Source organism: Prunus mume, linkage group LG2 (genome assembly GCF_029339155.1).
Source record: "Prunus mume cultivar Tortuosa linkage group LG2, ASM2933915v1, whole genome shotgun sequence".
NCBI lineage: Eukaryota > Viridiplantae > Streptophyta > Magnoliopsida > Rosales > Rosaceae > Prunus > Prunus mume.
Window position 1 is genome coordinate 2,408,292 of NC_142699.1, and position 24,570 is coordinate 2,432,861.

The following is a 24,570-nucleotide window of genomic DNA, read 5'->3' on the forward strand; positions in this document are numbered from 1 at the left end:
TTAAGGATACTCCTTTTGTTTTTGTTTTTAAAATAATAATAATAATAATTTACACACATACTTCACAGGGGTACCCCCCACAATTCATTGTAATAACTAGAACATTTTTTATATATATTTTTTTAATCAAGTAGAAACTTCATTACGATTGTGGGAGCCAACGATGGATTGGTCCATATTGCTTCGGTGATGATGGGCGTAGGGGTAGTCAAAAGAGACATCAAAGCCATGCTGTTAGTATTGATTTTGTGATTGGCATTTTCTAGAGACAAATTAGACTAAATATAGATGGTAAATTAGTTGTGATGGTGACTGTCAAAATTCCAAGATATGATCTGAAGGCTTATATGTCAACCAACGATCACTAAGGTAAATTCTTCATTCAATCATGCATCTTGATTGTGGTATTTCAAGCATTATTTCAAAGTCACAATCTGTTTAACATTTTGATTAAGAAGACTTTTTATTTTAAGAAATATTAAATTGCTTTCTTGTTCTGAACATTAAAAAGTCTTCTTTAATTGGAAATCAATTAGTCTGACTTTGGCAAATTAATATGTTGATTATGAACTAATTGATCTTGTTTCCAGTTTTGAAAACCATTATAAAAAGCAAGGCTTGGTTTTCATTCGATAACTTTTCAACGACTAGAGTATTTCTTGAGTTTTCATATACACAAAAGAAAGTTGTTGTGCTTTATTTTCCAGAAGGATAAATTATCAAGAGTGAGATTATCTTGGTGATTTATCTTTGTATTCATATTGTATTCATTTGCATGTTCGGTGACTCATACGGTTGAGGGCACCAAGACCGCTGTGGCGGTTTTTCTCCGGTGACCTTGAATCGATCGTGACCAGTATCAGATTCAACATAAGAAGAGTTGGAAGAACTCCGGCGAGCTTGAAGCAATAGCGATCAATATTGCGCTCAATATAAGGAGTGTCAAAAGATCATCCTGCGAGAAGTTGATTTACGAAGAAGTTGGTACGTTGTCTAGAGCCTCTAGGACAAGTTTGTATACTTCTTGTAATCATCGTTCTATAGTGGATTTGTTTTACCTCGTAAAATAACTTCTGTGTTTTTATCTGTTTTTACGTTCTGTACTGTAGAGGATTGATACATCATGTCAATTCCTTTGGCGTGTTTTTATATATTACTGTATTACTCTTCACTACTCAAAACGCAGACTTTACTCTTGCACTCTTTTAGTGTTTTAAGCCATCCTATAGGTATTTTCACTCAAAACGCAGAACATTTTATATATATATATATATATATATATATATTTTTTAATCAAGTAGAAACTTCATTACGATTTTGGGAGCCAACGATGGATTGGTCCCTATTGCTTCGGTGATGATGGGCGTATGGGAAGTCAAAAGAGACATCACAGCCATGCTGCTTGCTGGATTCGCCGACTTAGTTGCTAGGGCATGCAACATGGCAATAGGAGAGTTTGTGGCTGTGTACACTCAACTTGACGTAGAGACGGCTCAAATTAAGAGAGAAAACAACAACATTACCAACGAAAAAGAAACTACGAAAGTGAAGCTACCGAGTCCATTTCAAGCCAGCGTGGCGTCTGCGTTTTCGTTTTCGGTGGGTGGATTAGTCCCACTATTGGCAGCTGCGTTCATCACCGATTACAAGGTTATGGTTATTGTGGTGGGTGCAGTGTCTAGTTTGTCATTGGTGGTTTTCGGTGATGTAGGGGCAGTTTTAGGCAAAACTTCTGCGGCAAGGTCTTGTAGTAGGATGTTGCTTGGAGGGCGGATGGCCATGGCCATTACTTATGCCTTCACCAAGTTGATTGGTTATAGTGGAGTCAAAGTCTAATTGTTTCCAAAAGCCTTTTGTTTGAGGTTTCTTTCTGTTTTAACTTTTACATTTCACAATATATATATATATATATATATATATATATATATATATATACACCAAATGTTCATGAGTGGCATGCTTTATATTTGTCAAATAATGTTCTTTCATTGAGGTACAAGCTAGACTGATTGGGTTGAAGATTTTACTTTTCAAAAGTACTTTTCCTACTTTATCTCTTTGTGTCGATTGCTTGTTTTGTAACTAATCAATGCCTTTGTTGGAAAATGGTGATCACATATGTACAAGAACAAGAAAACGGGAAAAATTATGATAGTTCATTATTGTTGATACCCAAAATTTTATGGTCCACTGCAACAAACGCCCAAGCATGGAAAACACTCTCATGAAATCAAAATAGTTATTCCCTATGACCAAACTCATATGGACACAAGACATGTGGTTGAAACAAAGTCCATGCAAAATTCTTAGGTGATGAAGATTTTGGGACTGTTGGGAGCACCAAAGCCCATTTCATACAGTTCTCTCATGCAAGTAAGTAAGTGAGATATTTTTATTGAAACCTTCGGAAAGTAAGGATTCAAACAAGGAACGAGTGTGAAGATTCAAACAATGAAAAGAGAGGGAAGAGACGGAGCAAAAGAGAATTTATCAAAAATAGCCAAAACTTGACTCTCAATTTAAAAAATGTCAGTTTTTGTAAAATATTTGAAATGTAGCAAAAAACTCACCTAAATAAACACAAATGCCCTCAAATTTAAAACCCACATAAACTTAAAAAAGAAAACCTTATTAGATTGGGAATCTTTGTACATACGTTTGCAGACGTATTGCTGCCCTAGTCAAATAGTGAGTGCAGTTCTTCCTTGATTCTTCATTCAATTTCTTCTTCGTCTATTCTTCATACTATATTATATTACATATAGGGTAGACATCCAACAACAATTGTTTTTTTTTTTTTTGGGTGAATTAAACAGAAAATTGTATACCGTGAATATGAATTGTGAAGCATAAGAAACATAAGTCAGACTTTTTCCATTCACATCAAGATAAAAAAAAGTTTTCTCAGTATGCAGATTATTGCACTTTAAACTTCCTTGCCTAACTTCTATGGTTTTTACTTCCCTTTTATATTATGCTTGGAATACATTAGAAATAAAATATGAAGTTTGATGGCAATGATGTAAAAACATAGGAATATTATAACCTCTTATATCTTACTAGTCATTTAAGTTTAAAATTGAGTTTACACATAGATTTATAGAATGATGAGCATATGTCTAGGAAATAAAAATTGGAGGGACCTATATTGGACAAATCCTAAATTTTATTAAGAAACCACAAAAAGGCACAACAATACAACAAAAAGTAAAATCCAACCAAGCTCAGCAACAATGATATAATTTTTTAGTGGAAAATGTTGGGAACACTGACTTATATCATGATTTGATTTTTCTTTGGCCTACAAATAAATTCTTTTATGTGGAAAATTCTTTTGACTTTGTCACTCAAATTGTACAAATATGGTTGTGTGGCTTTTAAAAGGCAATGTGACGTGTGGGATGGGTTGCCAATTTTGAAACTTTTTAGCTTCTTTGAGAAGCCGGTGCAGCATTTATGCGTGTGGGGAACACTCGGTGAATTGATCCATCAAAGAAGACAAAATAATGGTGTCATTCGGACAGACTTGGGCAATTTATCCGGCAACAAGTCTTTCAGTCATTTGCCAAGTTGGTCCCTTTAGCCTCGTTTGTTACGGAAGATTGTCTTGGCATGAACTATTCTCAGAAATTGTCTTGGCTTGAATTGGCTTAAGTTGAATAACACTTAACCGATGTTTGGTGATGCTTGGATTGAGACTAAATTTAAATTGATTAAAATATCAATAAATAGGATGATATATTTCAACTTCTGTTCTTCTTTACAAATATGGGTTAAAAATATTCCAAAGTTTTATTTAATAAGGTTTATTTTTTAGATTTATACGGGTTTTAAATTTGAGGGCATTTGTGTCTATTTAAGTGAGTTTTTTACTATATTTAAAAGGGTTTATGGGATCCTTGCTTTTCAAGATATCATTTAGATGTTGTTCGCATGATTGATATTGAAAATTCAGGTTCTAAGGATGTTGTTCGCATGATTGGTATTTGGGGGATGGGCGGCATTGGGAAAACAACGTTTGCCAAAGCCATTTATAACAAATTTGAAGGTAGCTTTGAAGGTAGGAGTTTCCTTGCAAACGTGAGGGAAGTAATTGCAAACCAACCCAATACTGGTCTGGTTGGTTTGCAAGAACAACTTCTAAATGATATCTTGAAAAGCAAGGATCCCATAAAGGTTGATTCTGTTGATGTAGGGATCGATATGATAAGAGCAAGACTTTGGTGTAAAAAAGCACTAGAGCTCGTGATTGGTTTGGTCTTGGAAGTAGAATTGTTATAACAACAAGAAATGAACATGTGCTAAAGCAAGTTGGAGTGGATAGCGCATATATGGCTCAAGCAATGGATGAGGAAGAAGCTCTAGAGCTCTTTAGTCGGCGTGCCTTTAAAAGTGGTTGTCCTGGTCAAGAATATCTTGACCTCGCAAAACGTGTAAGTCGTTACGGTCAAGGCTTGCCACTAGCACTTCAAGTTGTAGGGTCTTTTCTGATTTCAAGATCCATAGCGGACTGGGAAAGCCATTTGGAGAAGTTGGAAAGAAGTCCTCCTGAAAAAATTCAAAAAATACTCAAAATGAGCTTTGACGGGCTACCTGATCAGGAAATGAGAGAGACATTCCTTGATATATCTTGTTTCTTTATAGGAATGGACAGGGACTATGTAACACAAATATTAAAGGGATGTGGTTTGCTCAACCGATAGGAATCAATGTCCTCATTGAACGGTGCCTTCTAACTGTTAGTGAGCAAAAAACAAGCTGATGATGCATGATTTGCTTCGAGACGTGGGAAGAGAGATCGTTTATGAAAATGCCCACTGTCAACCTAAAAAATTTAGTAGATTGTGGAAATGTGAAGACGTAACAGATGTATTGAGAGACAAATCTGTAAGTACTTTCCAAGTAAAGTTTTAGAATGCATCATGCAAGAGAAACATATGTATCCCGTGTCTATAATAAATTAAAATGTCCTTGATTGGGCATAACCAACAAAAAATATGTGCTTTGATTGCAAACACAAATTATAGGGCGTAACATGGTCCAATACTATTAATTATACCTTTTGGTTAATACATACACGGATTTTCATGTTTGTAAATCATTTTTCTAACTCGGTATCTTCTGATAACAGGGAACTAACGAAATTGAAGGAGTTTCTCTACATTTGGATCGAGATTCGGATCTAGATTCGACTAGATTCAGTGCACAAGCATTTACGAACATGAAAAAACTGAGGTTACTCCGCCTCAGCAACGTAGAGCTCACTGGAGAGTACAAAGATTTTCCCAAAAAGTTAATATGGTTGTGCTGGCATGGATTCCCTTTAGAGTCCATACCAGATGACTTTCCTATGCAACCAAAACTAGTTGCTTTAGACTTGCAATATAGCAAATTCAAAATAGTTTGGAAGGATTGCAAGGTATAATAATTTCAACCTAGTTGTTGGTTCTTTCCTTCTGGTTCTATACATATATTACACTTCACCTTCTCTTCATTTTGGTTTAATTTCTGTATCAGAGACCTTCCTTTTGGATTTTAATTTCCATTCTAATTTTGTTTTTGTGTAACAGTTGCATGAGAAGTTGAGAATCCTTAATCTCAGCTGTTCCCGTCGGCTAACAAAATCACCAGACTTTTCAAAACTCCCAAATCTCGAGGAATTGATATTGCAAAACTGTGAGAGTTTGTCTGAGGTTCACTCATCCATCGGGGATCTTGGAAGACTTTCTTTGGTAAATCTTGAAGGATGCAACAATCTACAGGATCTCCCACTGAATTTCTATAAATCCAAGTCTATTGAAACTCTTTGTTAAATATTGTCGAAGTTTTGAAAAGTTGGCTGAAGGCTTAGGGGACATGGTATCATTGACAACTCTGAGAGCGGATTACACAGCCATAAGACAAATACCATCTTCCATGTCAAAATTGAAAAAACTGAAAGCTTTATCTTTATGTTATGTGATAGGGTCGCCATCAACAAATCTTTTGCCTCCTTCGTTGCAAAGTTTAAGCTCTTTAAGAGAATTAGCTCTTGGAAACTGCAGTTTGACTGATGATGCATTCCCCAAGGATCTCGGTAGCCTAATTTCCTTAGAAAAATTAAATCTTGAAAGCAATGACTTTTGCAGCCTACCAAGCCTCAGACGTCTTTCAAAACTTCAAGATTTGTCATTAGGTCGTTGCAAAAATCTTCGTGCAATCCCAGATTTACCAACAAATTTGGAAGTCTTACTAGCATTTGGCTGCATTGTGTTGGAAGAAATGCCAGATTTTTCAGAAATGTCAAATATGAGAGAATTGTATCTAAGTGATTCGTTCGAACTCACTGAGGTCCCAGGCTTGGATAAGTCATTAAACTCCATGACAAGGATTCATATGGAAAACTGCACTAATCTCACTGCCAATTTTAGGAAGAACATCCTACATGTCAATCCTTCTCTCTCTCTCTCAAACACACACATCTTTCTCTTTCTATCACGTACAACGCACATGTACACATGCATGCATAAGAATGTATTTCTTATAGAAATTTGTCTCTACATGGTATAGGGATGGACTTCTTGCGGATATGGTGGCATTTTTCTCAGTGGAAATGATATTCCTGATTGGTTCCACTGTGTCCATGATGATTATATTGTGTATTTCACTGTGCCTCAAAGTGATGGTCGTGATTTGAAAGGGATAACTTTGTTCTTCGTTTTCTCTTCAGCCGAATCAAACCGTTTTGGAATGGTCATTAAAAACATGACCACGGGTATTGAGCTTGAGGCCTGGATCACACCCGATTCAGTTGGTCCTGACATCGTGATCTTACTCCATTCAATTTGTGATGCAATTCAGGATTATTATCTTTGTCAGGTACAGTTATCAAATGACAAGCTCGAATTGCAAGACGGTGATAAACTCTTGATTGAAATAATATTCGAATATGATGAGTTTGTGGTTGTGGAGGTGATGAAAACAGGAGTTAGTCTGGTATGGGACAAATTTATGAACGAAAATATGATTGATAATCATCTTTGTGTGTATGAACGACGCCGATCTCAACATCTGGTCAATGATTATGACATCATTCATGTCGAAGATGATATTGACATAACAAAATCACCATACGTTTTTAAAATTCCCAAATCTCGAGAAGCTGATATTGAAAGGTTGTGACAACTTGTTTAAAGTTCACTCATCCATCGGGGATCTTGGAAGACTTTCCTTGGTAAATCTTGAAGGCTGCAACAATCTAGAGGATCTCCCACTGAATTTCTATAAATCCAAGTCTATTGAAACTCTTATACTGAATGGTTGTTCAAGATTTGAATACTTGGCTAATGGCTCAGGGAACATGGTATCATTGACAACTGTGAAAGCGGATTGCACAGCCATCAGACAAATTCCATCTTCCATAGTAAAATTGAAGAAGTTGAGAATTTTATCTCTATCTGGTGAGAATTTTGAAATTCCATCTTTTACCCCTTTCGTCACATGTCTTAAACTCTTTAATAGAGTTATGTCTTGCAGGCTGCTGTCGGTTAACCAAGGATGCAATCCCAAGTCTCACTGGTCTTTCAAAGCTCAAGGTCTTGTGTTTAAATGCATGCAGAAAACTTGTTGCAATCCCAGATTTACCAACCAATTTGTATGTTTTGAAAGCAAATGGCTGCCCAAAATTGGAAACAATTCCAGATTTTTCAAAAATGCCGAATATGAGAGAATTGTATCTAAGTGATTCGTTCAAACTCACTGAGGTTCCAGGCTTGGATGAGTCATTAAACTCCATGACAAGGATTCATATGGAAGGCTGCACCAAATTGACTCCCGGTTTTAGGAACAACATCTTACATCTCTCTCTCTCTCTCTCTCTCTCTCTCACACACACACACACACACACACACACACACACACGCAACACATAGGCACAGCTGCAGATGCGGCCCATGTAATGATATATCCATGTATAAGACTCTGTTGCTTCTGGTGTGCAGAAATGGACTTCTTGCGGATTTGGTGGAATTTATTTGAATGGAATTTATGATATTCCTAAGTGGTTCTAGTTGGACGGTGATATGGACAATATCGTCTTCTTTGAAGTTCCTCAGATAATCATGGGTCGTGATTTAAAAGGGTTGACTATATGCTTCGTTTACTCTTCAAACAGGCCAAAACTTGAAGATTCTCAAGTTCCTATTGACATTATCGTTAGAAATTTTACCAAACAAACTGCTTTGCACACCAAGATAGCATTTGCCTCCTTAAAATCTTCCAGTGAACCTGAAGACGATTCCGGTGAACTGAACTGAACTGAACTCGAAGGCGATTGCGGTGAACTGAAGAACACGAAGATGATTGCGATGAACTCGAAGAACACGAAGACGATTGCAGTGAACCTAAAGAACACGAAGACGATTCTCTTTCGCAGGGACAATTATCAAACAAACCTGAAGACCATTATCTTTGGCAGGGACAATTGTCAAACGATGTGCTCCGTTTGGAAGGCGGTGACGACGTATCGATTCTTGTAAGGCCTCATGATGTTGATTTTGGGAGAGTGAAGAAGACAGGGGTTCATCTAGAATGGAGCAAAGTCATGAAGGAAAATATGCATCATCGGGATTCTTGAGGGGGAGTTGATGAACTCCATTTCAAGAAATTGTTGTCACTGAGACGAATGGTAACCATACTGAGCAAGCCGTCAATCTTGATGGAGGAAGAAGAAGCCATGATAAAGCAGAGACTGTATTTCTTAATCTTTTAAGCTACAACACTGTTACACTATATACATATGTCTAACTAATTCACATACACTACTAACAACTCACGTGCCTTGCACACCTAACTCACCCCTCAATTGGGACCAACACCCCTAATTCCGGTTAAAACAACAGCCAGTGTGGAGAGACGACCATCCCGTTTTCTGGGCTGTGGTTTGGTAAATGACCCAAATCTATTACAAAGTTACAAATTTCAGTAGGAAATCTACTTCAACGATTTGGTGATGAGATGACTCAAATGAGAGCCACGCAGAGATCACCACCTGTCCCACCACATGTCACATTCTGGTGCACTCTTCACTTCTGTTGGTAGTAGACACGTGTCAGTATAAGCAGCAACATACACCTCACACCTCCTTCGCACATGAAACATCACAAACCACTTGTGCAAGAATAATACATGGGCTTCACATTGAAGCCCAAACATAAATCCCAAAATACGGAAAAATCCTATGCAATCCAAATTCTATAAAACAGCCCAGTTGGACTATTCAATGGACACCCCAATACAAACAACCCTTGAAAATTGTACAATTTAAAAAACTGCCACTACAATAATATTACTAGACACCCAAACACAATTTTTCAAGAAAAACCCAAAACCTGCCCAGCCCATCCATTACAAAACCTAAAAAAAAAACATGATATCTTATGCTTTCGGCCCTTGATTAGGACCTTCTTTTTCTTGATATCCATCTTTCATACAACTGCATTATAGTCCTTTAACACGCTGCATTATTATTTGTATCTATATCAACGTTTCAATAGAAATTTTTAATGCATTATTTTTTCGTAAACTAGTGGTAGATAAGGTGATTACAATAAATTTGTAATCTTTTCACACACTGTATGTCTCCATTTTTCTTTAACTTGTAATATTAAATTTTAAATCCATACAGCTAAGATAAATTGAATGATTTTGATAAAGTTGCTACTAGAGAGAAGATTGAGAAAAACGTATATATCATAAGAATAATATTGTTTTGTCATCTCCAACTAATTACGTTTCGTCACGTGTGATAAGGATTTCACATGATAAAATGTGATTGGACATAAATAGCAAAATAGTGTCATGCAACTTCTTTTCCATTACTATGGTATGCAATCAGAATGGAGCATGGGAATGCTAGCTAGCATCACGGATGAGTCATGCTGCCCTAAGCTGCCACCCAAAAATACCAATTGTGGCTTGGCATTGTGCAAAATATTACACTCGGAGGCCATAAAAGTAGAAAAAGGAAAAAGAAGAGTTTTTGAGGTATGCTCAATGTCTCTTTACAGTGCTCACTGGGCTCCACATTCATCCCTCACGTTTATCCTCCTCACAATAATTTCTACACGTGAGCATCCCAAGTTCCAACAAAGGCTGAGGACCAAAACTACCAGATCTCAAGTGCACCAAATTTCTATGCAACATAAGCTCAAGTCAACTTCTAACACCTGTCATGGACAATGGAAGAAAAGAGAAAATTCTACAGTAATATACAAGAAATTATTGAGTGGTATTACGAAATTGTTAAGGGATGTTATTATTTGAAGTGTTACTGTATCTACGTGTTCTAATATAAGTGAATTGATTATATCACGTGATGTTACATTTAATTTTAAAAAAAACTACTTAGTTGTATACATCTTTTCTCATATAACACATAACTAAGTTATTTTTGAAAAAGGAACATAACTATCGGATATTTTTTAATCAATAAGCACGGGAAGAATTGAAAGTTCTTAGAAGCCTCTCAAGCATTAACTATTGAATACGTATATATTGTTGTCCCACATTTAGTAAATACATTATTGATCAAATCATATGTTAGGATAAAACCAAGCTAAGTCTCATTTTGGTGAGAAATATGGATATATATATATATATATATGTAAAACATGCATGTAGCTTTTGTGTTTCCGCTCAATATATACGTTACTTTTGGAATAAACATCCAAGGAAGCTCTATGTATTGGATGGTGTGGATTAGAATTATCAAAACTACTCATAACATATTTTGCTAGAGTACAACATATAAGTGAAACCCACTTGAATTTGTTCATTAATCCAGTAATTAAATTGTACAATTGGGATAAAGTTATTTCATAATAAGGGAGCACTTAGCTCTCTCTCTCTCTCTCTCTCTCTCTCTCTCTCTCTCTCTCTCCATGCTAATTAATTTGGCAAACTTATTTCATCGAGGTCATCCAAAGATAAGAACACCTCGTCCAAGCATGAAAGCTCTGTCCCATCATCGTCGTCGTCATCTTCATCACGCTCGTAGACTCGACAGAGAACGTATCCACTAAATTCCTGAGAAAATTTGTAAATCAAAATATCAATAAAACTCCATTTATTTTATGTCATGCACATTCTCCTTTCTTTTCTATTTTCTGTTTTTGACATGCATATGTAAGAAAAATGTCATATCTACGCAATTATTTTACTTGATGACATGATAAATAAAGTACATGACTTGCCACGCATGCTACATATGTCATAGAGTAAAATGTCTAATTAAATCAAATAAATAATTAATAACGTAATTATAAGTAGTGATTGAGACATGCATTATTAACTGTTTTGAGATGCCCTCTTCTTTTGGATGATGATCTTGTTGTGGTGGAAGAAGAAGAAGGTCCATCTCCTGCTGAGAGTGGAGAGAGACGATACTCATGCATTATCCAATTAGTTTTGATGCCTGAATTTGGAGCTTCTCCTACGTAAAAAGCCAAATATCTTTTCATCCCAACTTTGTGTGTAGAATTACAAGAGCTTCCTGTGATCACTGGTTCCTCAACGCCTAATGGCTTCCAATACCCATTGCTTGTAACCCGATTCTGCGTCCTCCTGCTGTAGAAGTACCACTTATTTCTCTCACGTAGAGCCTTACCTATACATTCATATATGCATACAATGCACATATCAAGATACTTATATACCGAAAACATGCTCTCTTATCATACAATTTGACAACACAAGATTTAGGCTGTTATATTTAATCCGTACACCGTTTGTCATGTGAAACTTTATTTGAATATGTGTGGTCTATATTCACAGTTCATACAATAAACAATTGTTTTGACAACATAAGTAGTTCGACAAGAGAATAGTACCCTACTTATGTGTGCAATATGTACGTACTAGTATTAGTATGTCGATTACTCATTTCAGTTATATATGTAAGTGCACAAGTGTTTGTCTAAGGAAATAGGATATACATAAAAGGGCGGCAATTAAATATCAAACATCATGAAATTAATACATAATTAAGTTAATTAAATTAAGGCAACGCCAAGAGATTTTTTAGCAGCATTAATATAGTAGTGAAGGACTATATGGTAGGTGCATACCATCTAGTTCCCATGGATCGTATGGGTAGAGATGGAGATCGGGAATGACGTCGGGATGGAAAGGTAAGAGAGCTGCCTTACGTTGAAGGAAATGAACTACAAGCTCTTCGTCCGTCGGGTCAAATCGAAAACCAGGAGGGAGCTTAAACTGGTCATCTCCCATTACGATCGACCCAAGATCATAAAAACAAACAACAAAAACTAACAAATAATAAAAATAAAACAACAAAAACAAAGAAGAAGAAAGAAGAACGTAGTAGGAGAGTATATAGGTAGGCTTTGGATGATTCGCGTGTAAACAAAGTTTTAGCTGAAGGTGATACTTATAGCTAAGCGATAAAGCAGAGAGAGAGAGAGAGAGAGAAATAGTTTAGAAAAAGAAAAAAGTGAGTGAGTGAGTGACGTGAAAAAGAAGGTGGGTTTTCATCAGAAATGTGGAGTTGATGGTTTGATTGATGATGAAGTGCTTTCAATATGCAAGGCGGCGGCCAAAGGACCTATTTATGCAACGGCGGAGTTAGAAATTTTCAATCGACTTGTGTCTATATATATAGATGGTTGAATGACTTTGTATAAGAGAGATGTTCGAGTGTAGACAATCAATTATTACAAGGGTGGGGTTGCCAAATTTTCACTTGCTAAGATCGATTTCTTTACAAAATTAGCATCAAAATTGTTAAAGTTCTATAAATTGCACTGGGCTCGTCCATCTTAGTCTAAGTGTGGTTCCGCCCTTATCTTCATGTATCACTCGAAAAATAATAATAATAATAATAAATAAAGTAAAGACTTGTTTGTACAGTAAGCAGCTGCAAGCCTGCAATAAGAGTGAGTGGCTGTGCCACATTCATCCAATTATGTATTTATTCATATTGAATTTTGGCATTTTGGTATAAACAAAAAAAAAAAAAAAAAAAAAAAGGTGTACTTCATCATCCCACTTCATGCTGATCTCATGCACCTCTTCTCATCCACGTAGCACACATTTATAAGGGTTTGGTCGTGGACCAATTTGAGGTTGGATATGGCCCACATTCCTTTTGGAGTGTGCCCAAACACCAATAATGATTTTGGGTTCATAATTATTGTAATCTATAGCTAAACTTCTGGCTTTGCCTCTCTTTTAGAATACTAGTCACCAATAATTTAATACGGCAATCGAGATCATCCTGCACTCACATAAAAACAACAATTAACGTTCATGTTCTGGTAATTGCTGACTGCTACTTCCACTTACCTATACTTCTTTTAAGGCAATTTGACAACACTTCACTCTCTAACCCTCAAATCACAAACACAAAGCCAAACAAAAACCCTATTCACCTACAAATCTCTCAGCCTTAAGAGTCAACGCAAAACTTTTTGTTCTTTTAGGAGTGTGCGGATGTGACATTACTCAGCTTAAAGTAGGCAACTAGATGAAGTAGGAAATATAAGACAAACGTAAATAAGTGTGTTGAAGATAAACCTAATTTCAAAATAGTTGAAGATAAAGTGAACTTATGAATGGAATAATTATCCAGTTGGTTGGAGGAGGTCTCAGTTCGATTCATATAGATGGTGAGGATGATATATATTCAATACCTAGTTGTGGTGTGTAGCTTTACTGTGGGTGTATTGGCATAGCTTTATTGTGGGTGTATTGACCCATTGTGTGAGTTTATTGGTCCGTTATAAAAGTACATTATAAATATATTCCTTTCATTTGTCAAAAAAGAATTATCAAACAAGGTAGAAAAGGCACTCATTTGAGTTCTTCGTAAGTTTTAACAATTAAATTACTTTGTTGGGGTCCTTTTTATGTTGGAAGGTTTGGTTGGACGTGTAGATTTTTTGAAATGCCGTAGAAGGGTGAATCAAGTGTTTGTTGTCCCCTTTTCTGAGTTAGCAAGAACTAAGCATCCTGAATGACAAACAAGTCCTAGAGGAATACTTTATTGTGCTTCCAATGGCTAGGTGTTTTACGGCCTCTTGGAGTGCTCCTGAGCACAGATTCTTCTCTTTTACTGGAATTTTGACCCACACGTTTTGCAGCAGCCAAAAGAAGGGGTGTCTTTGCCTAGGTCATGGTTGTCAATTTATAGAAGGTGAGGGCACTGAGACATGCTTATTTCCAAGGGGAAACGAGGCATACTAAACCAGTTGTTTCCTATGGATGAAAGGAAATGCCGGAAACAGCTTGTTTCCAACGAGTAAAAGGGAGCAACGAAATTGACTTACTTCGAGCAGGTGATAGGGAGGCACTAAAAAGTATCTCATTTGCTTACTCATATGGGCGAACTCCAAGTAATGAGCTTGGACTTTAAAGTCAAAATCTCTATCATCCAAGAGCTTGGATGAGCCTTGTGGACCTCTGTAACCTTCCATACTACAACCTCTCATGCAAGCATCGTGTACCATATGACTTGGGTTCATGTGAGCTTGGTAGGTCATTTGTCATAGGAAATATGTATCATTGGTGGTGATGAAGCATCCTTGGTGGTGGACCGAGCACAGTGAGATATCATATGAAACTTCGCATGGCATGGATATTATTAGAATTTCAATAAAAACTTCAATACATATTTATTTTGCTGAATTAATTCCCAAAACATATTTGGGATTAGCACATGACCAATTTCCCTTTATCCATATGTCATATTGGGCTTTAAATACTCTTGGGTTTCTCTTAACATTTTGAGCTTTAACAAACTTAAAACAAAACAAAAAAAAAAAAAAAAAAGACAAAAGAGAGCAAGTGCACTGAAAAATAAATAAGACTCCGATAAATGTTTTCAGTCTCACATTGCCCATTTTCATCAACTCCATTAGAAAGTCCATTAATTTTGCCGAAGTAAGTGTTGGGCCATTAACAAAGGTGTCGTCAATGTTGAAGTCAGCCTAAACAACAAGAAAGCAACGTTGGGTTAACTTCACATATAAGACACGTTGGCATCAGGAAACCCAAACAAGAAGAAAGCAAGTTGAAGGCAACCAAACCAAGTTCTTGCTTCTTTTGGCTAACGTTAAAACAGAAATGTCTCATATAGACTTAGAATAGGTACATGAATAAAATCTCCACAACATTAGGCCATTAACAAAGTGCATACTCACTGTATAATTAAGAAAGACATGTTATCTAAATACAATCCTCTTGTCCAAATAAAGATCTAAAGATTTTTCTCCACTAGATTTCTCTAAGCCAAAACAAATATGCAGTTATCTCAAACACAATACCAAAAACAAAAACCAAATCATTTTTCATCCAACAAATTTGACTTCCGTATCAGTATGTTGAATTGCAAAACACTCAGCGGTAGTCGGAAAAGGCAGTAGAATGGGCTTGATGCAAACTAAGATGCTTATGCAGTGATCTGAACTTATCCTTTAGCCTTTTGATCTGCAAAACCAACAGCATGTCAGACAATTGTGTGTGAGCACGTTTGGGTCAGTGAGAAAGAGTCATTTGACAAGTTTGGGTAAAAATATTAAGGCATGATTGAAGTACCCTTTTAAGCTCGATCTCCGCGTCTCGCTTTCGCTGGCCTAATAAGTGCCGCAGGTTGGTGATATCAAAAATATTATCCAAGTCATCCTCAAAAGCAGATTTTAAATCTTCTCTAAGGAGTGCAGGCAACTTGTCTACGACAGGCATCAGAAGAAAGCAGTTGAACTGCAGAAACAACAACAAAAAAAGGCCTATTAGCAGGAAAAAAACCAAGAAGCTCAATAAACAATATATATTTTAATTTAGAATAAAAGAAACAAATCATTCTTCATAAAACGGCAGGCTAGTTATCTCTTCCGCATACTCAGTTGATGGTTATTACAGTGCACTACTAGAAATACATTCATAAACAAGCAGTTTGTATAACAAACCTTCAACTCTGCAGAGGCCAAAAAATATTCTTTTATGCCATGAAATATCTGCTGCACCAAAGCATAAACAATCCTTTCAGATGAAGGAGCAAGCCTCCTATTCCAAAGTGTACTATCTAGAAGATCAGCCAGCCTTGTTTCTGTTGTCTGAATAGACGATGCCACATCAATGCCAGACGCCACATGGCTGAGCTTCACATCTGCCTTTGACTTACTATCCTTCTCATTAGCAACAGACCCAAAGGATGAATCTTGGGAAATACCAGCAGGTACACAATTACTACCCATAGTGTTATGTTCTGTTCCAGCAAACGAGTCTAAAAATTGACGTAACCCAGCTCGATTCTATGAATTAGGCATTAAAAGACATGTCAAAGGGAGAACAAGTAAATATTTACCGGAAAACATAGATATATATCTGAAAAAGCAGTTGATAGTCCCATGCAACAAAATGAATAATGTAAAAATTATAAGGCTTAAATATTCCGGGTACCACCGTATTAGAAAAAGAAAATGGGAAGAAACAAAATGAGGATTATGCCAAAAAAAAAAGAGGGGGGAGAGGAGGGAGAGATAGGATTAGGATAGGTCAAGGATTCGATCTGATCCTAAGTAACCATTTGATGTTTAATCTATTTATCCTAGAAATTCTACAACATAAATTTTTTAATATGAAAAAGTATAAAGTTTTTTAAAGAAACTCTCATTTTTGCTCATCTCTCTCTCTCTCTCTCTCTCAGATTTTTCTACAGCAACATAATACACCAATTTGAAATTAGTGCATAAGACATGTAAATATGCCTTCATAATCAACTAAGATAACCTTGTTGTGAAGGGACCAGGTGACATAGCGGGTGGTGCTTACTAAATCCTCCATGCATCTGCAGCAAAAACATATGTATCATAAGAGTAGGTTCAGTTGAAGAAAACCAGACCATACAAGATATCCACATTTTATATTTTTGGGAATTGGATGCTGTTATCAATCAATCAATAAATTACATTCTAAACATAAAAGCTGCAAGTTTTTGGGCTACAACACTCAATTCACGAGATAAGTAGGATGGCCTGAGTTGTGACCTGGATGGTTGAGCTTACAACTAGTATGTTAAACCTGGATGGGCGGGTTTACAACTAGTGTGTTGACTCTAAAGTGTTAATTGCCATTATTTCATAAAACATAGTAACTCAAGTAGTTCAAATAAAATTTGACTTTTAACTCTAAGAGGTAAGATTCAGAGCTCTTGCAGTGTTATTTACATTGTTTTTTTTATAGAGTAATATCATATTCTCTGCATTCCGAGTGCGTTAGGGAATCAGTGTTTTCAATTTGTGAATTCATTTATTTACAGTACGAAATCCCCAAGAAATATGCTATTGGTTGATTACAATCCATAACCTACAATCACTTTATTTCATTAACTGAGATTTTCCAAAAGGATTCTATGTAGTGTGTGGGCAAGGACGAAAATATTTGCTGATATGTCGGATGTTCATAGTGTCAACACTAAAACTGGGGGCTAAGCTTATTTATTCCCCCCATATCGGCAATATTTCCCTGATTTCCTGCATTTCCCCGATATTTGACCATAGTTCTGACATTTCCCGGTATCTGCCTAAGAACCCAGAAAAACTTCACGATTTTTTAAGGTAATAGAAGGAAGAAGATGCAAATCCAAACCGAAAAAATCTCTAATTAAGCCAAACATGAACCAAATTAAACCTTAATTGAATACCCATCTAATAACCCACCCATTTAATCAAACGAAATATCCAATTAATCCAATGATCATTCTAATCCAAATAAAACCAAAAAACTATTGATGATATACACCGATACCAAAAACCATAATGATATATCCCCCAAAGGATATAAGGATGTTGACTCCTTTGGTTGTACATTGTATTAATTTCAACTCCTTTGAACTATAAGAATGTTTGTTTTAATGTATTTCTACCAGCCAAAAAGAAACAAAAGAACACAGCCTCAACAGGGTATTCACTTACTAAAAAAATTAATAGATATAAGCAGCAAAGTGGTTTACTTTTCACGACATGCCCTTTCGGTAGATTCTGCAAAGTCATTGAAAGCACAAGCAACACGCCTAAGAAACACCTCATGGCCACTTAAATACTCACCATCTTTCTGCAAAATCCAAGATAGAAATTGAAAAAATTAACTGCATAGAACTTGAGCAGGTTATATGCACACAATAATAGAAGCCACCAATCTACGCAACAGTGGAGTCCATACCTGAAGAAGATAGACTGATATAGGAAGTAATCTCTTTAGAATGTGCAAGAGTCTACAACCTAACTGCACAAGTAGAGAAATATCGATTTTCACACAGATGGCTAAGACTAGCAGTAATCAAAATGTCTAAGACTTAAAAAAAAAAATTAAAACAGAAACAGACTTTAAGGATAAATAAGTACATAAATAAAATGTATTGATCATAATATTCTCTTTGCAAGCGATTTAATCACTGGACATTGCACACTAGATAATGTTCATGAATTGGACTTCTAAACACATAACGAGACAAGATACTTCGTGTCTCAGGAAAAAGGATAGAAGAAAAGAATGTGAGAATTACTGAGATAAATTATTCATCACCTGATGAAGGAAAGGCTCAAATGTATCACGGGCCTTTGCAACAGCTATTACGCAAGCTGTCCTGATTGATCAAAAGTAAGTTTGAAAACGGAAATGGATTAATAGAAAACAAAACAAAAAAATTTAAGAAAAATTTGAAACACAACTACTACAGCTTAAAAACCAGTATCACAAGTATGATTATATAATAAAATTATAAATACCTTGAGTAGTTTGTGCCGTCATGTAAATCTTCAACTCCACATGCATTTACAATTTCTTCCCTTGTAATTGGAGGGCATTTTATTCCTCCAACTACAAAGCGGAACTCAGCCATGGCACGGTGGTATTGTGCACCACCATATAAACGCATTCCTGCATTCTACAAATGAAGTATACACAGTGCTTAGATGCATGTATACGAAACTCTAAGAGCATCTCCAAGGGAGATGTCAAATACCAAACATCAAATTTAAATTTGATGGCTGATGTGGCAATTTGACATCTTACACAGCTTTACACTTCACCCGATATGTCAAATTAAATCATTACTTTATTACATTTTAGTGTTGATTCATTTTTAATTAATAAGAAAAGAAAAGAAAAAATAATAAAATATTCATTTGACATCTTGCTTTTGGGATGTCAAAAATAACATCTCAACCTCCAGCCTTCATTCCACATCAGCTTTGACATATCGGTTGGAGTGATGTGAGATGTTATTTTTAGCTGTTAAATGTCTATGTGGCACATTTGACACATCGGTTGGAGATGCTCTAAGAAGGTACAAGTCAGTTTGGGTCCAGAACACAAGAAACAATTATGTATTTTGCAGTCTTATAGAAACTATCACATAGATGTTAACAAGAGACAAACAGAGAAAGGAAAGCACAAATAGCCTGATTTTTTTCAGTGTGTTATTCAGTATTAGAAGTGACAGAAAGAAACAAGCCTGATTCATATATGAAGATTAAAAAAACATGCCAAAAAATCCGGAGAGAGAGAGAGCAAAAAACTTTCAGCAAAAAAGACGCCAACATGCAAGACATGCAAACACAGAAGGAAAAAAATAAAGAAAAAGGTAAATTTACAGTCTAAGAATTCTTTAACTTACAGGTATAAGCTTGTGAGGGAACTGAAGGCCATCACTGCTAACAAATGCCCCTCCGTTAGTCCTCTCATCCTGTAGTGTCTCACCTTGAAAGAGAAATGACATATAAATGAAAGTAAAACAAACAATAGTCCAACAACACAGCATGAAACAAGGCACAATCTTAAAGGGCGGGAAACAGCGATGTTGATATTTGAAAGATTACAAAAGCTATCCTTCTTTAGTAACCTTATGCTTAAATTGTTTGTGATAATAACTGATAAGAAACATTAAGCTGAATTACCAAATCTATCTGGCGGTGCAACAACCGTTCCTTTTAGTAGCAACGATAGCTGAGGAATAAAGCTAACTTTTGTCAGTAAAAATACAAACAAAATAGAAATCATAAATTTTAAGGCATTAAAATACCAACGTAAAACCCTGAAACAAACAAATTAATCAAAAAACGGAAAAAAAAAGAAAGGTCTTATGAAATCATGAGACTTCTATTGTTACCACAAACAAATAGAAACTAACCATTATGACTAGTTCACATGATTCCGTCCACCCTAACAATTCTGAAGAGTAAAAAAGGCCCTAATCTACTTTTGACCACACTTCACATCCTGTCAAATGCATGAGGCTAAGGTGGTCCTACCCTTCAGCATTATTGCATGAGGACATTCTCAAGTGTCAAACGCCACATTTTCTACTAGATAAGGTACAATATATAATCGGAAGGTTCAGATGCTGGGATATTGATAAAAATAACATAAACTCTTTGTAACAGAGAATGCCTCAACTAAAAATACCTTTGTCAAGAAGAGATCATGAAATACTCTTCCTTTTTCCTTTAGTTTCAGTTCATCCAAAGTGCTGCATAAACACAAGAATGCAATATAATCAACCAATATAAAAGAAAGAAACCAATGATCAAATATTTATAATACCAGAAAAATATAATTTGCTTAATGGTTGTACCCCCTTCGTGATCCATGTTCTGATCAGAGTTTAAGAAAATAAAGTGCCATAAATTGCATCCAATCTGTTAATTGCCTTAAAAGAATATGCTTTGTCAGTAAAAAAACCTGAGTTCTTGATTTATTTCATTCATCTTTCTTGTTGCGCTCCGGTACTCCTTCTCAAGAAGTGGAATGATCAGTGGCACATTATCCATATACCTTGCAGAATATATTTCCCAAACTTTTAGGCATGGAACTTAGCAGGTTGACAATTAACTACGTTATTTTCATCACAATACGAAAGGTCAAAACTATGGGTACCTTTTCTGTAGCAATTCTTCCAAAAAACACCTAAGTTTGCTTACACCTATTCTACTTCTTTCTTGTATTGACAGTGACCGGCCCAATTTCTCCTCCAAGCTTGCAACATCTTCCATCTCTCTTAATGATATTGCCTGCATAATAAAATAGTGCAAACCAACCATATCTATGATTCTGTTTTATTTTTAAAATTTTAAAAAACATAATTTTATACCAGCTTAAACTATCTTATGCTTATGTTTTAAAAGAATAAACACGAAGGACTTGTCAAAAAGAGTTCACAGAAAAATTAGCTTAAGAAGTTTAGCATTTTAATTAATTAATTAATTAACTAATTCTGCATAGTTCAACACTGAAATTCCTGTATAGCCAGAAAGGGAAAGAACAAAAAAAGAATAAACTTAAAAACCATTTTTTTTCAATATGCACTTTGTAAACAGAATTGTATCCGGGTTAACAGCGCAAATATCAGTACAGTGGCTGGTAAGTCTGAAATATACCAGGCCAAAGTTCGGAACAGCAGCGTACATATTACAACCCTTATACTGCCAAATTATCACTACTGGAAAAATGTTTCTTTCAGTAGAAATACCATTAGTTAGAAACATGGGAGCAATTAGAGTCGACTAAAAAACAAATTTTGACTTCGAAAGTTGCTTTAAGGATCAGTGGATTAAATTATGACACTTAATTTACTACAAATTACTAAATAATAGAGATGTACAATAAAACTTATGGTTTATTATCATTAAGGTGATCAAACATAACTCAGTAGTGGAATCTTGGAAATTATAAATTAAGGACATTGAAGGAACATCGCAATCCTTCCTTGTTATTTATTCTCCAAAAATGAATACAAGATAAGCACGAATACCTTTTTGAACTCATCATTAGATCTATAAACCGAATCATGTCCAGAGCCAACTCTTCCAGAGGGCACAGAAGTGAAAAAGGGAGAGTCACCCAAGATGCAACCATCAAGCATGCATGTGGGAGGTGACAGAAATACTTCCACATCTGATGAACGCGCAAACTGGGGAATTTTGGTATCAAGCTTGGTTGAAACAATTACAGTCCTTGAGAGCTCGGGATCAATCTATACATGATGCAACCAAGGCAAAGCTTTACGCTAGAGTTCAATAAACAACACAATGCCTAAAAAGGCGGAAAAGGAAGTGGCTACCTGCATTACGACCCTTCGTGTAGTTGCATTACTCCAGTCACTGCAATCTTCAAGACACAATATAATAAACTCTTTATGCTGCATTTTAGCTCGAACTAGAGCTTCCACAGCACGAGCTTGGACCTGACATCAGCTTTAAGCAAACAACTATCAAAATTCAAAACAAAATCACCATTGCAAACCCCAATTTAGCCAAGACAAATACCTAGTCAGTAGACTAACTCAGTACATCAATCATTTATTTTTACTAATAAAAATAAAAATTTCCCTAATAAATGTAACTATAGTTACTCTCTCTCATGATATACATTACCCAAATTGACCAGAAAAGAAAACACATCAGCAGCATTTCAATTCAAAATTCAGTACAATAATAAGCAAATTGACCACCTGTAAAGCTCGATTCTTAGGACCAGGAGCAGGAGCAATAAGCCCGGGAGTGTCGATGATAGTGAGGTTCGGGCAATACTTGTAGTCGACCCGAACAATAATCTCCTTGGCGGAGAAGAGACAGGGCTCCTTCTCCAACCTCATGTTTTCAGCCTCAATGTAGGCCTGAATCTCTTGGAGGGAGAGGGACTTCTCGTGAGGCTCAGAATCAGAATCGGAATGGGAACCGGAATTCGAGGGAAGGAGGAGGCGGCAGAGAGGGGAGTGGGCGTCGGCATCGTACTTCATGTGGAGGGTGATGGGGCGGCGGGTCTTGGTGCCGCCGCCGACGTGGTTGAACTGGAAGCCCATAAGTGCTTCCACCAAAGCGCTTTTGCCGTCAGTCTGGTGGCCAACCACGAGTACCGCCGGAGCGTCGAAGGGAGTGTCGAAGGCTTGGGCGAGGCCGTGGAGCTCGTTGTAGGCCTCGTACAGACGACACTGCTCCTCCTCCCATACGCCATTTTCGTTTTCCATTTCTGCTGCCCTTTCCTCCTCCCTCGACATTTCCTTCCTTATCAGCCTAGACGACGACGAGGAGAAGGAGGAAGAGGAGGAGGAGAGACGGTTGAGTGGGAGGGGAGTGAGAGTGGAGTGGAAGCCAGTGAGAGAGATTTCTGTTTCTGCTTTGATGCTGTACAGTATTCAGATAGGAGAGGAGGAAATTTCAAACATTATCTCCTTTTTTTGTTTTGTTTTTTTATAAGCCACGGCCCACGCCTGAACTTTTTTGTTCTTTAAACAATCGATATTGGAAAGATATGTACAGCCGAAACGACTTCATATACCAAAAACCCAGGTATAGCCGCGCGGCTATACTATTTCTTTTTTAAAAAAAAAACCAACCGCGTATCGCCGAGCGGCTATACTATTTCTTTGTTAAAAAAAATTAAAAACCCAGTATGTCCGATCGGCTTTACTATTTCTTTTTTCAAAAAATAAGAAAACAGGGTAGAGCCGCGCGGCTATACTATTCCGTTAGCTTTACTAAAAAATTAAAAATCCAAAGTATAGCCGGCTATACTATTGCTCTTTAAAAATTAAAACCGAGTATAGCCGATCGGCTGTACTATTTCTTTTTTTAAAAAAAACCGCGTATAGCCGATCGGCTATACTATTTCTTTTTTAAAAAAAATAAGAAACCGAGTATAGCCGTTCGGCAATACTATTTCTTTTATAAAATAAAAAAAAGGAAAAAACGAAGTATGGCCTAGCGGTCCAAGAGATCTGATCTGCTGAAGTTTAATTGCCACCAACCCAAATCGATTCAGCTTTCCCAAGAAATGTCAAATTTTTTAACCCCCAAGTTTCTCCAACTTTTGTCAAGGATGCTAAGCAAGCCAAGCATATTCATGGAAAATCTTAATATGCAATCAGCAAAACTTTTCTTGCGGAAAAATTGCAAGCTTTGTAGCTCCTTCTTGTATTCCTCGAAAGTCCAAGGGAAGGCCCTCACGGTACCATCTTCAACACCCCAAATTTCACTCTTCTCTTCATCCTCGCACAGACGCGATATCAGAATAGAATCATGACTCACCAGTATAACTCCACCGGTGAACTCATCAAGTGCATCAGCCTGCATATCTAAATGATTTGTGGGTTCACCCAAGAGCAAAATGTGGGGCCTTTGACATGGATATTGATGTGAAGACAACACAGGGTTTCTACCCTCCTGATAATTTTGATTCATCAGAGTTGTTTAGGCTTGGATGGTGGTTGTGTTACATACAGGTGGTGGTTGGCTGCGGTTGGGTGGAAGCTGTGTGTGGGTTACAGGAGGAAGAAGACGATTTCGATTACAATTTCAATTTCAATTTCGTTAACCTAAACCCAAGGAAAAAAATCGAATATAAGAAATTAGAAAAACCTAGTATCGCCGGGCGGCTATACTATTTTTAAGATATTAGAAAAACCGCGTATAGATGAGCTATACTATTTTTTAAGAAATTAGGGAAAACCGATTATAGCCGGGCGGCTATACTATTTGCTTTTAAAGAAATTAGAAAAGCCGAGTATAGCCGTCCGGC

General features: G+C 36.5%; 2 protein-coding genes and 2 pseudogenes across 3 annotated transcripts; 2 read left to right on the plus strand and 2 right to left on the minus strand.

The window, feature by feature from the left end:
- Positions 1–192: 192 nt before the first annotated feature.
- On the plus strand, positions 193–1,836 carry LOC103319198 (VIT-like transporter 1b pseudogene; annotated as a pseudogene).
- A 2,091-nt stretch (positions 1,837–3,927) lies between these two features.
- LOC148919416 (TMV resistance protein N-like) lies at positions 3,928–8,271 on the plus strand (annotated as a pseudogene).
- A 2,475-nt stretch (positions 8,272–10,746) lies between these two features.
- On the minus strand, positions 10,747–12,479 carry XND1 (xylem NAC domain 1). The gene is made up of 4 exons (XM_089046337.1): positions 12,105–12,479; positions 11,318–11,644; positions 11,223–11,239; positions 10,747–11,064 (listed from the first exon to the last, which is right to left on the minus strand). The coding sequence occupies exons 1-4, from the start codon at positions 12,265–12,267 to the stop codon at positions 10,927–10,929; spliced, it is 645 nt and encodes a 214-aa protein (XP_088902463.1). The 5' UTR covers positions 12,268–12,479; the 3' UTR covers positions 10,747–10,926.
- A 2,630-nt stretch (positions 12,480–15,109) lies between these two features.
- ARC5 (P-loop containing nucleoside triphosphate hydrolases superfamily protein) lies at positions 15,110–23,243 on the minus strand. Of its 2 annotated transcripts, none has more exons than XM_089045809.1 (16): positions 22,505–23,243; positions 22,115–22,237; positions 21,806–22,027; positions 20,932–21,065; positions 20,737–20,829; positions 20,461–20,524; positions 19,953–20,001; positions 19,673–19,755; positions 18,783–18,940; positions 18,580–18,640; positions 18,217–18,279; positions 18,008–18,108; positions 16,786–16,843; positions 15,963–16,307; positions 15,592–15,756; positions 15,110–15,483 (listed from the first exon to the last, which is right to left on the minus strand). In XM_089045809.1, the coding sequence occupies exons 1-16, from the start codon at positions 23,048–23,050 to the stop codon at positions 15,394–15,396; spliced, it is 2,355 nt and encodes a 784-aa protein (XP_088901935.1). In that variant the 5' UTR covers positions 23,051–23,243; the 3' UTR covers positions 15,110–15,393. The 2 variants fall into 2 exon arrangements, with proteins under 2 accessions (XP_088901935.1, XP_088901936.1); XM_089045810.1 differs by having other exon boundaries at positions 22,115–22,247; positions 22,505–23,143.
- Between the last annotated feature and the right edge of the window lie 1,327 nt (positions 23,244–24,570).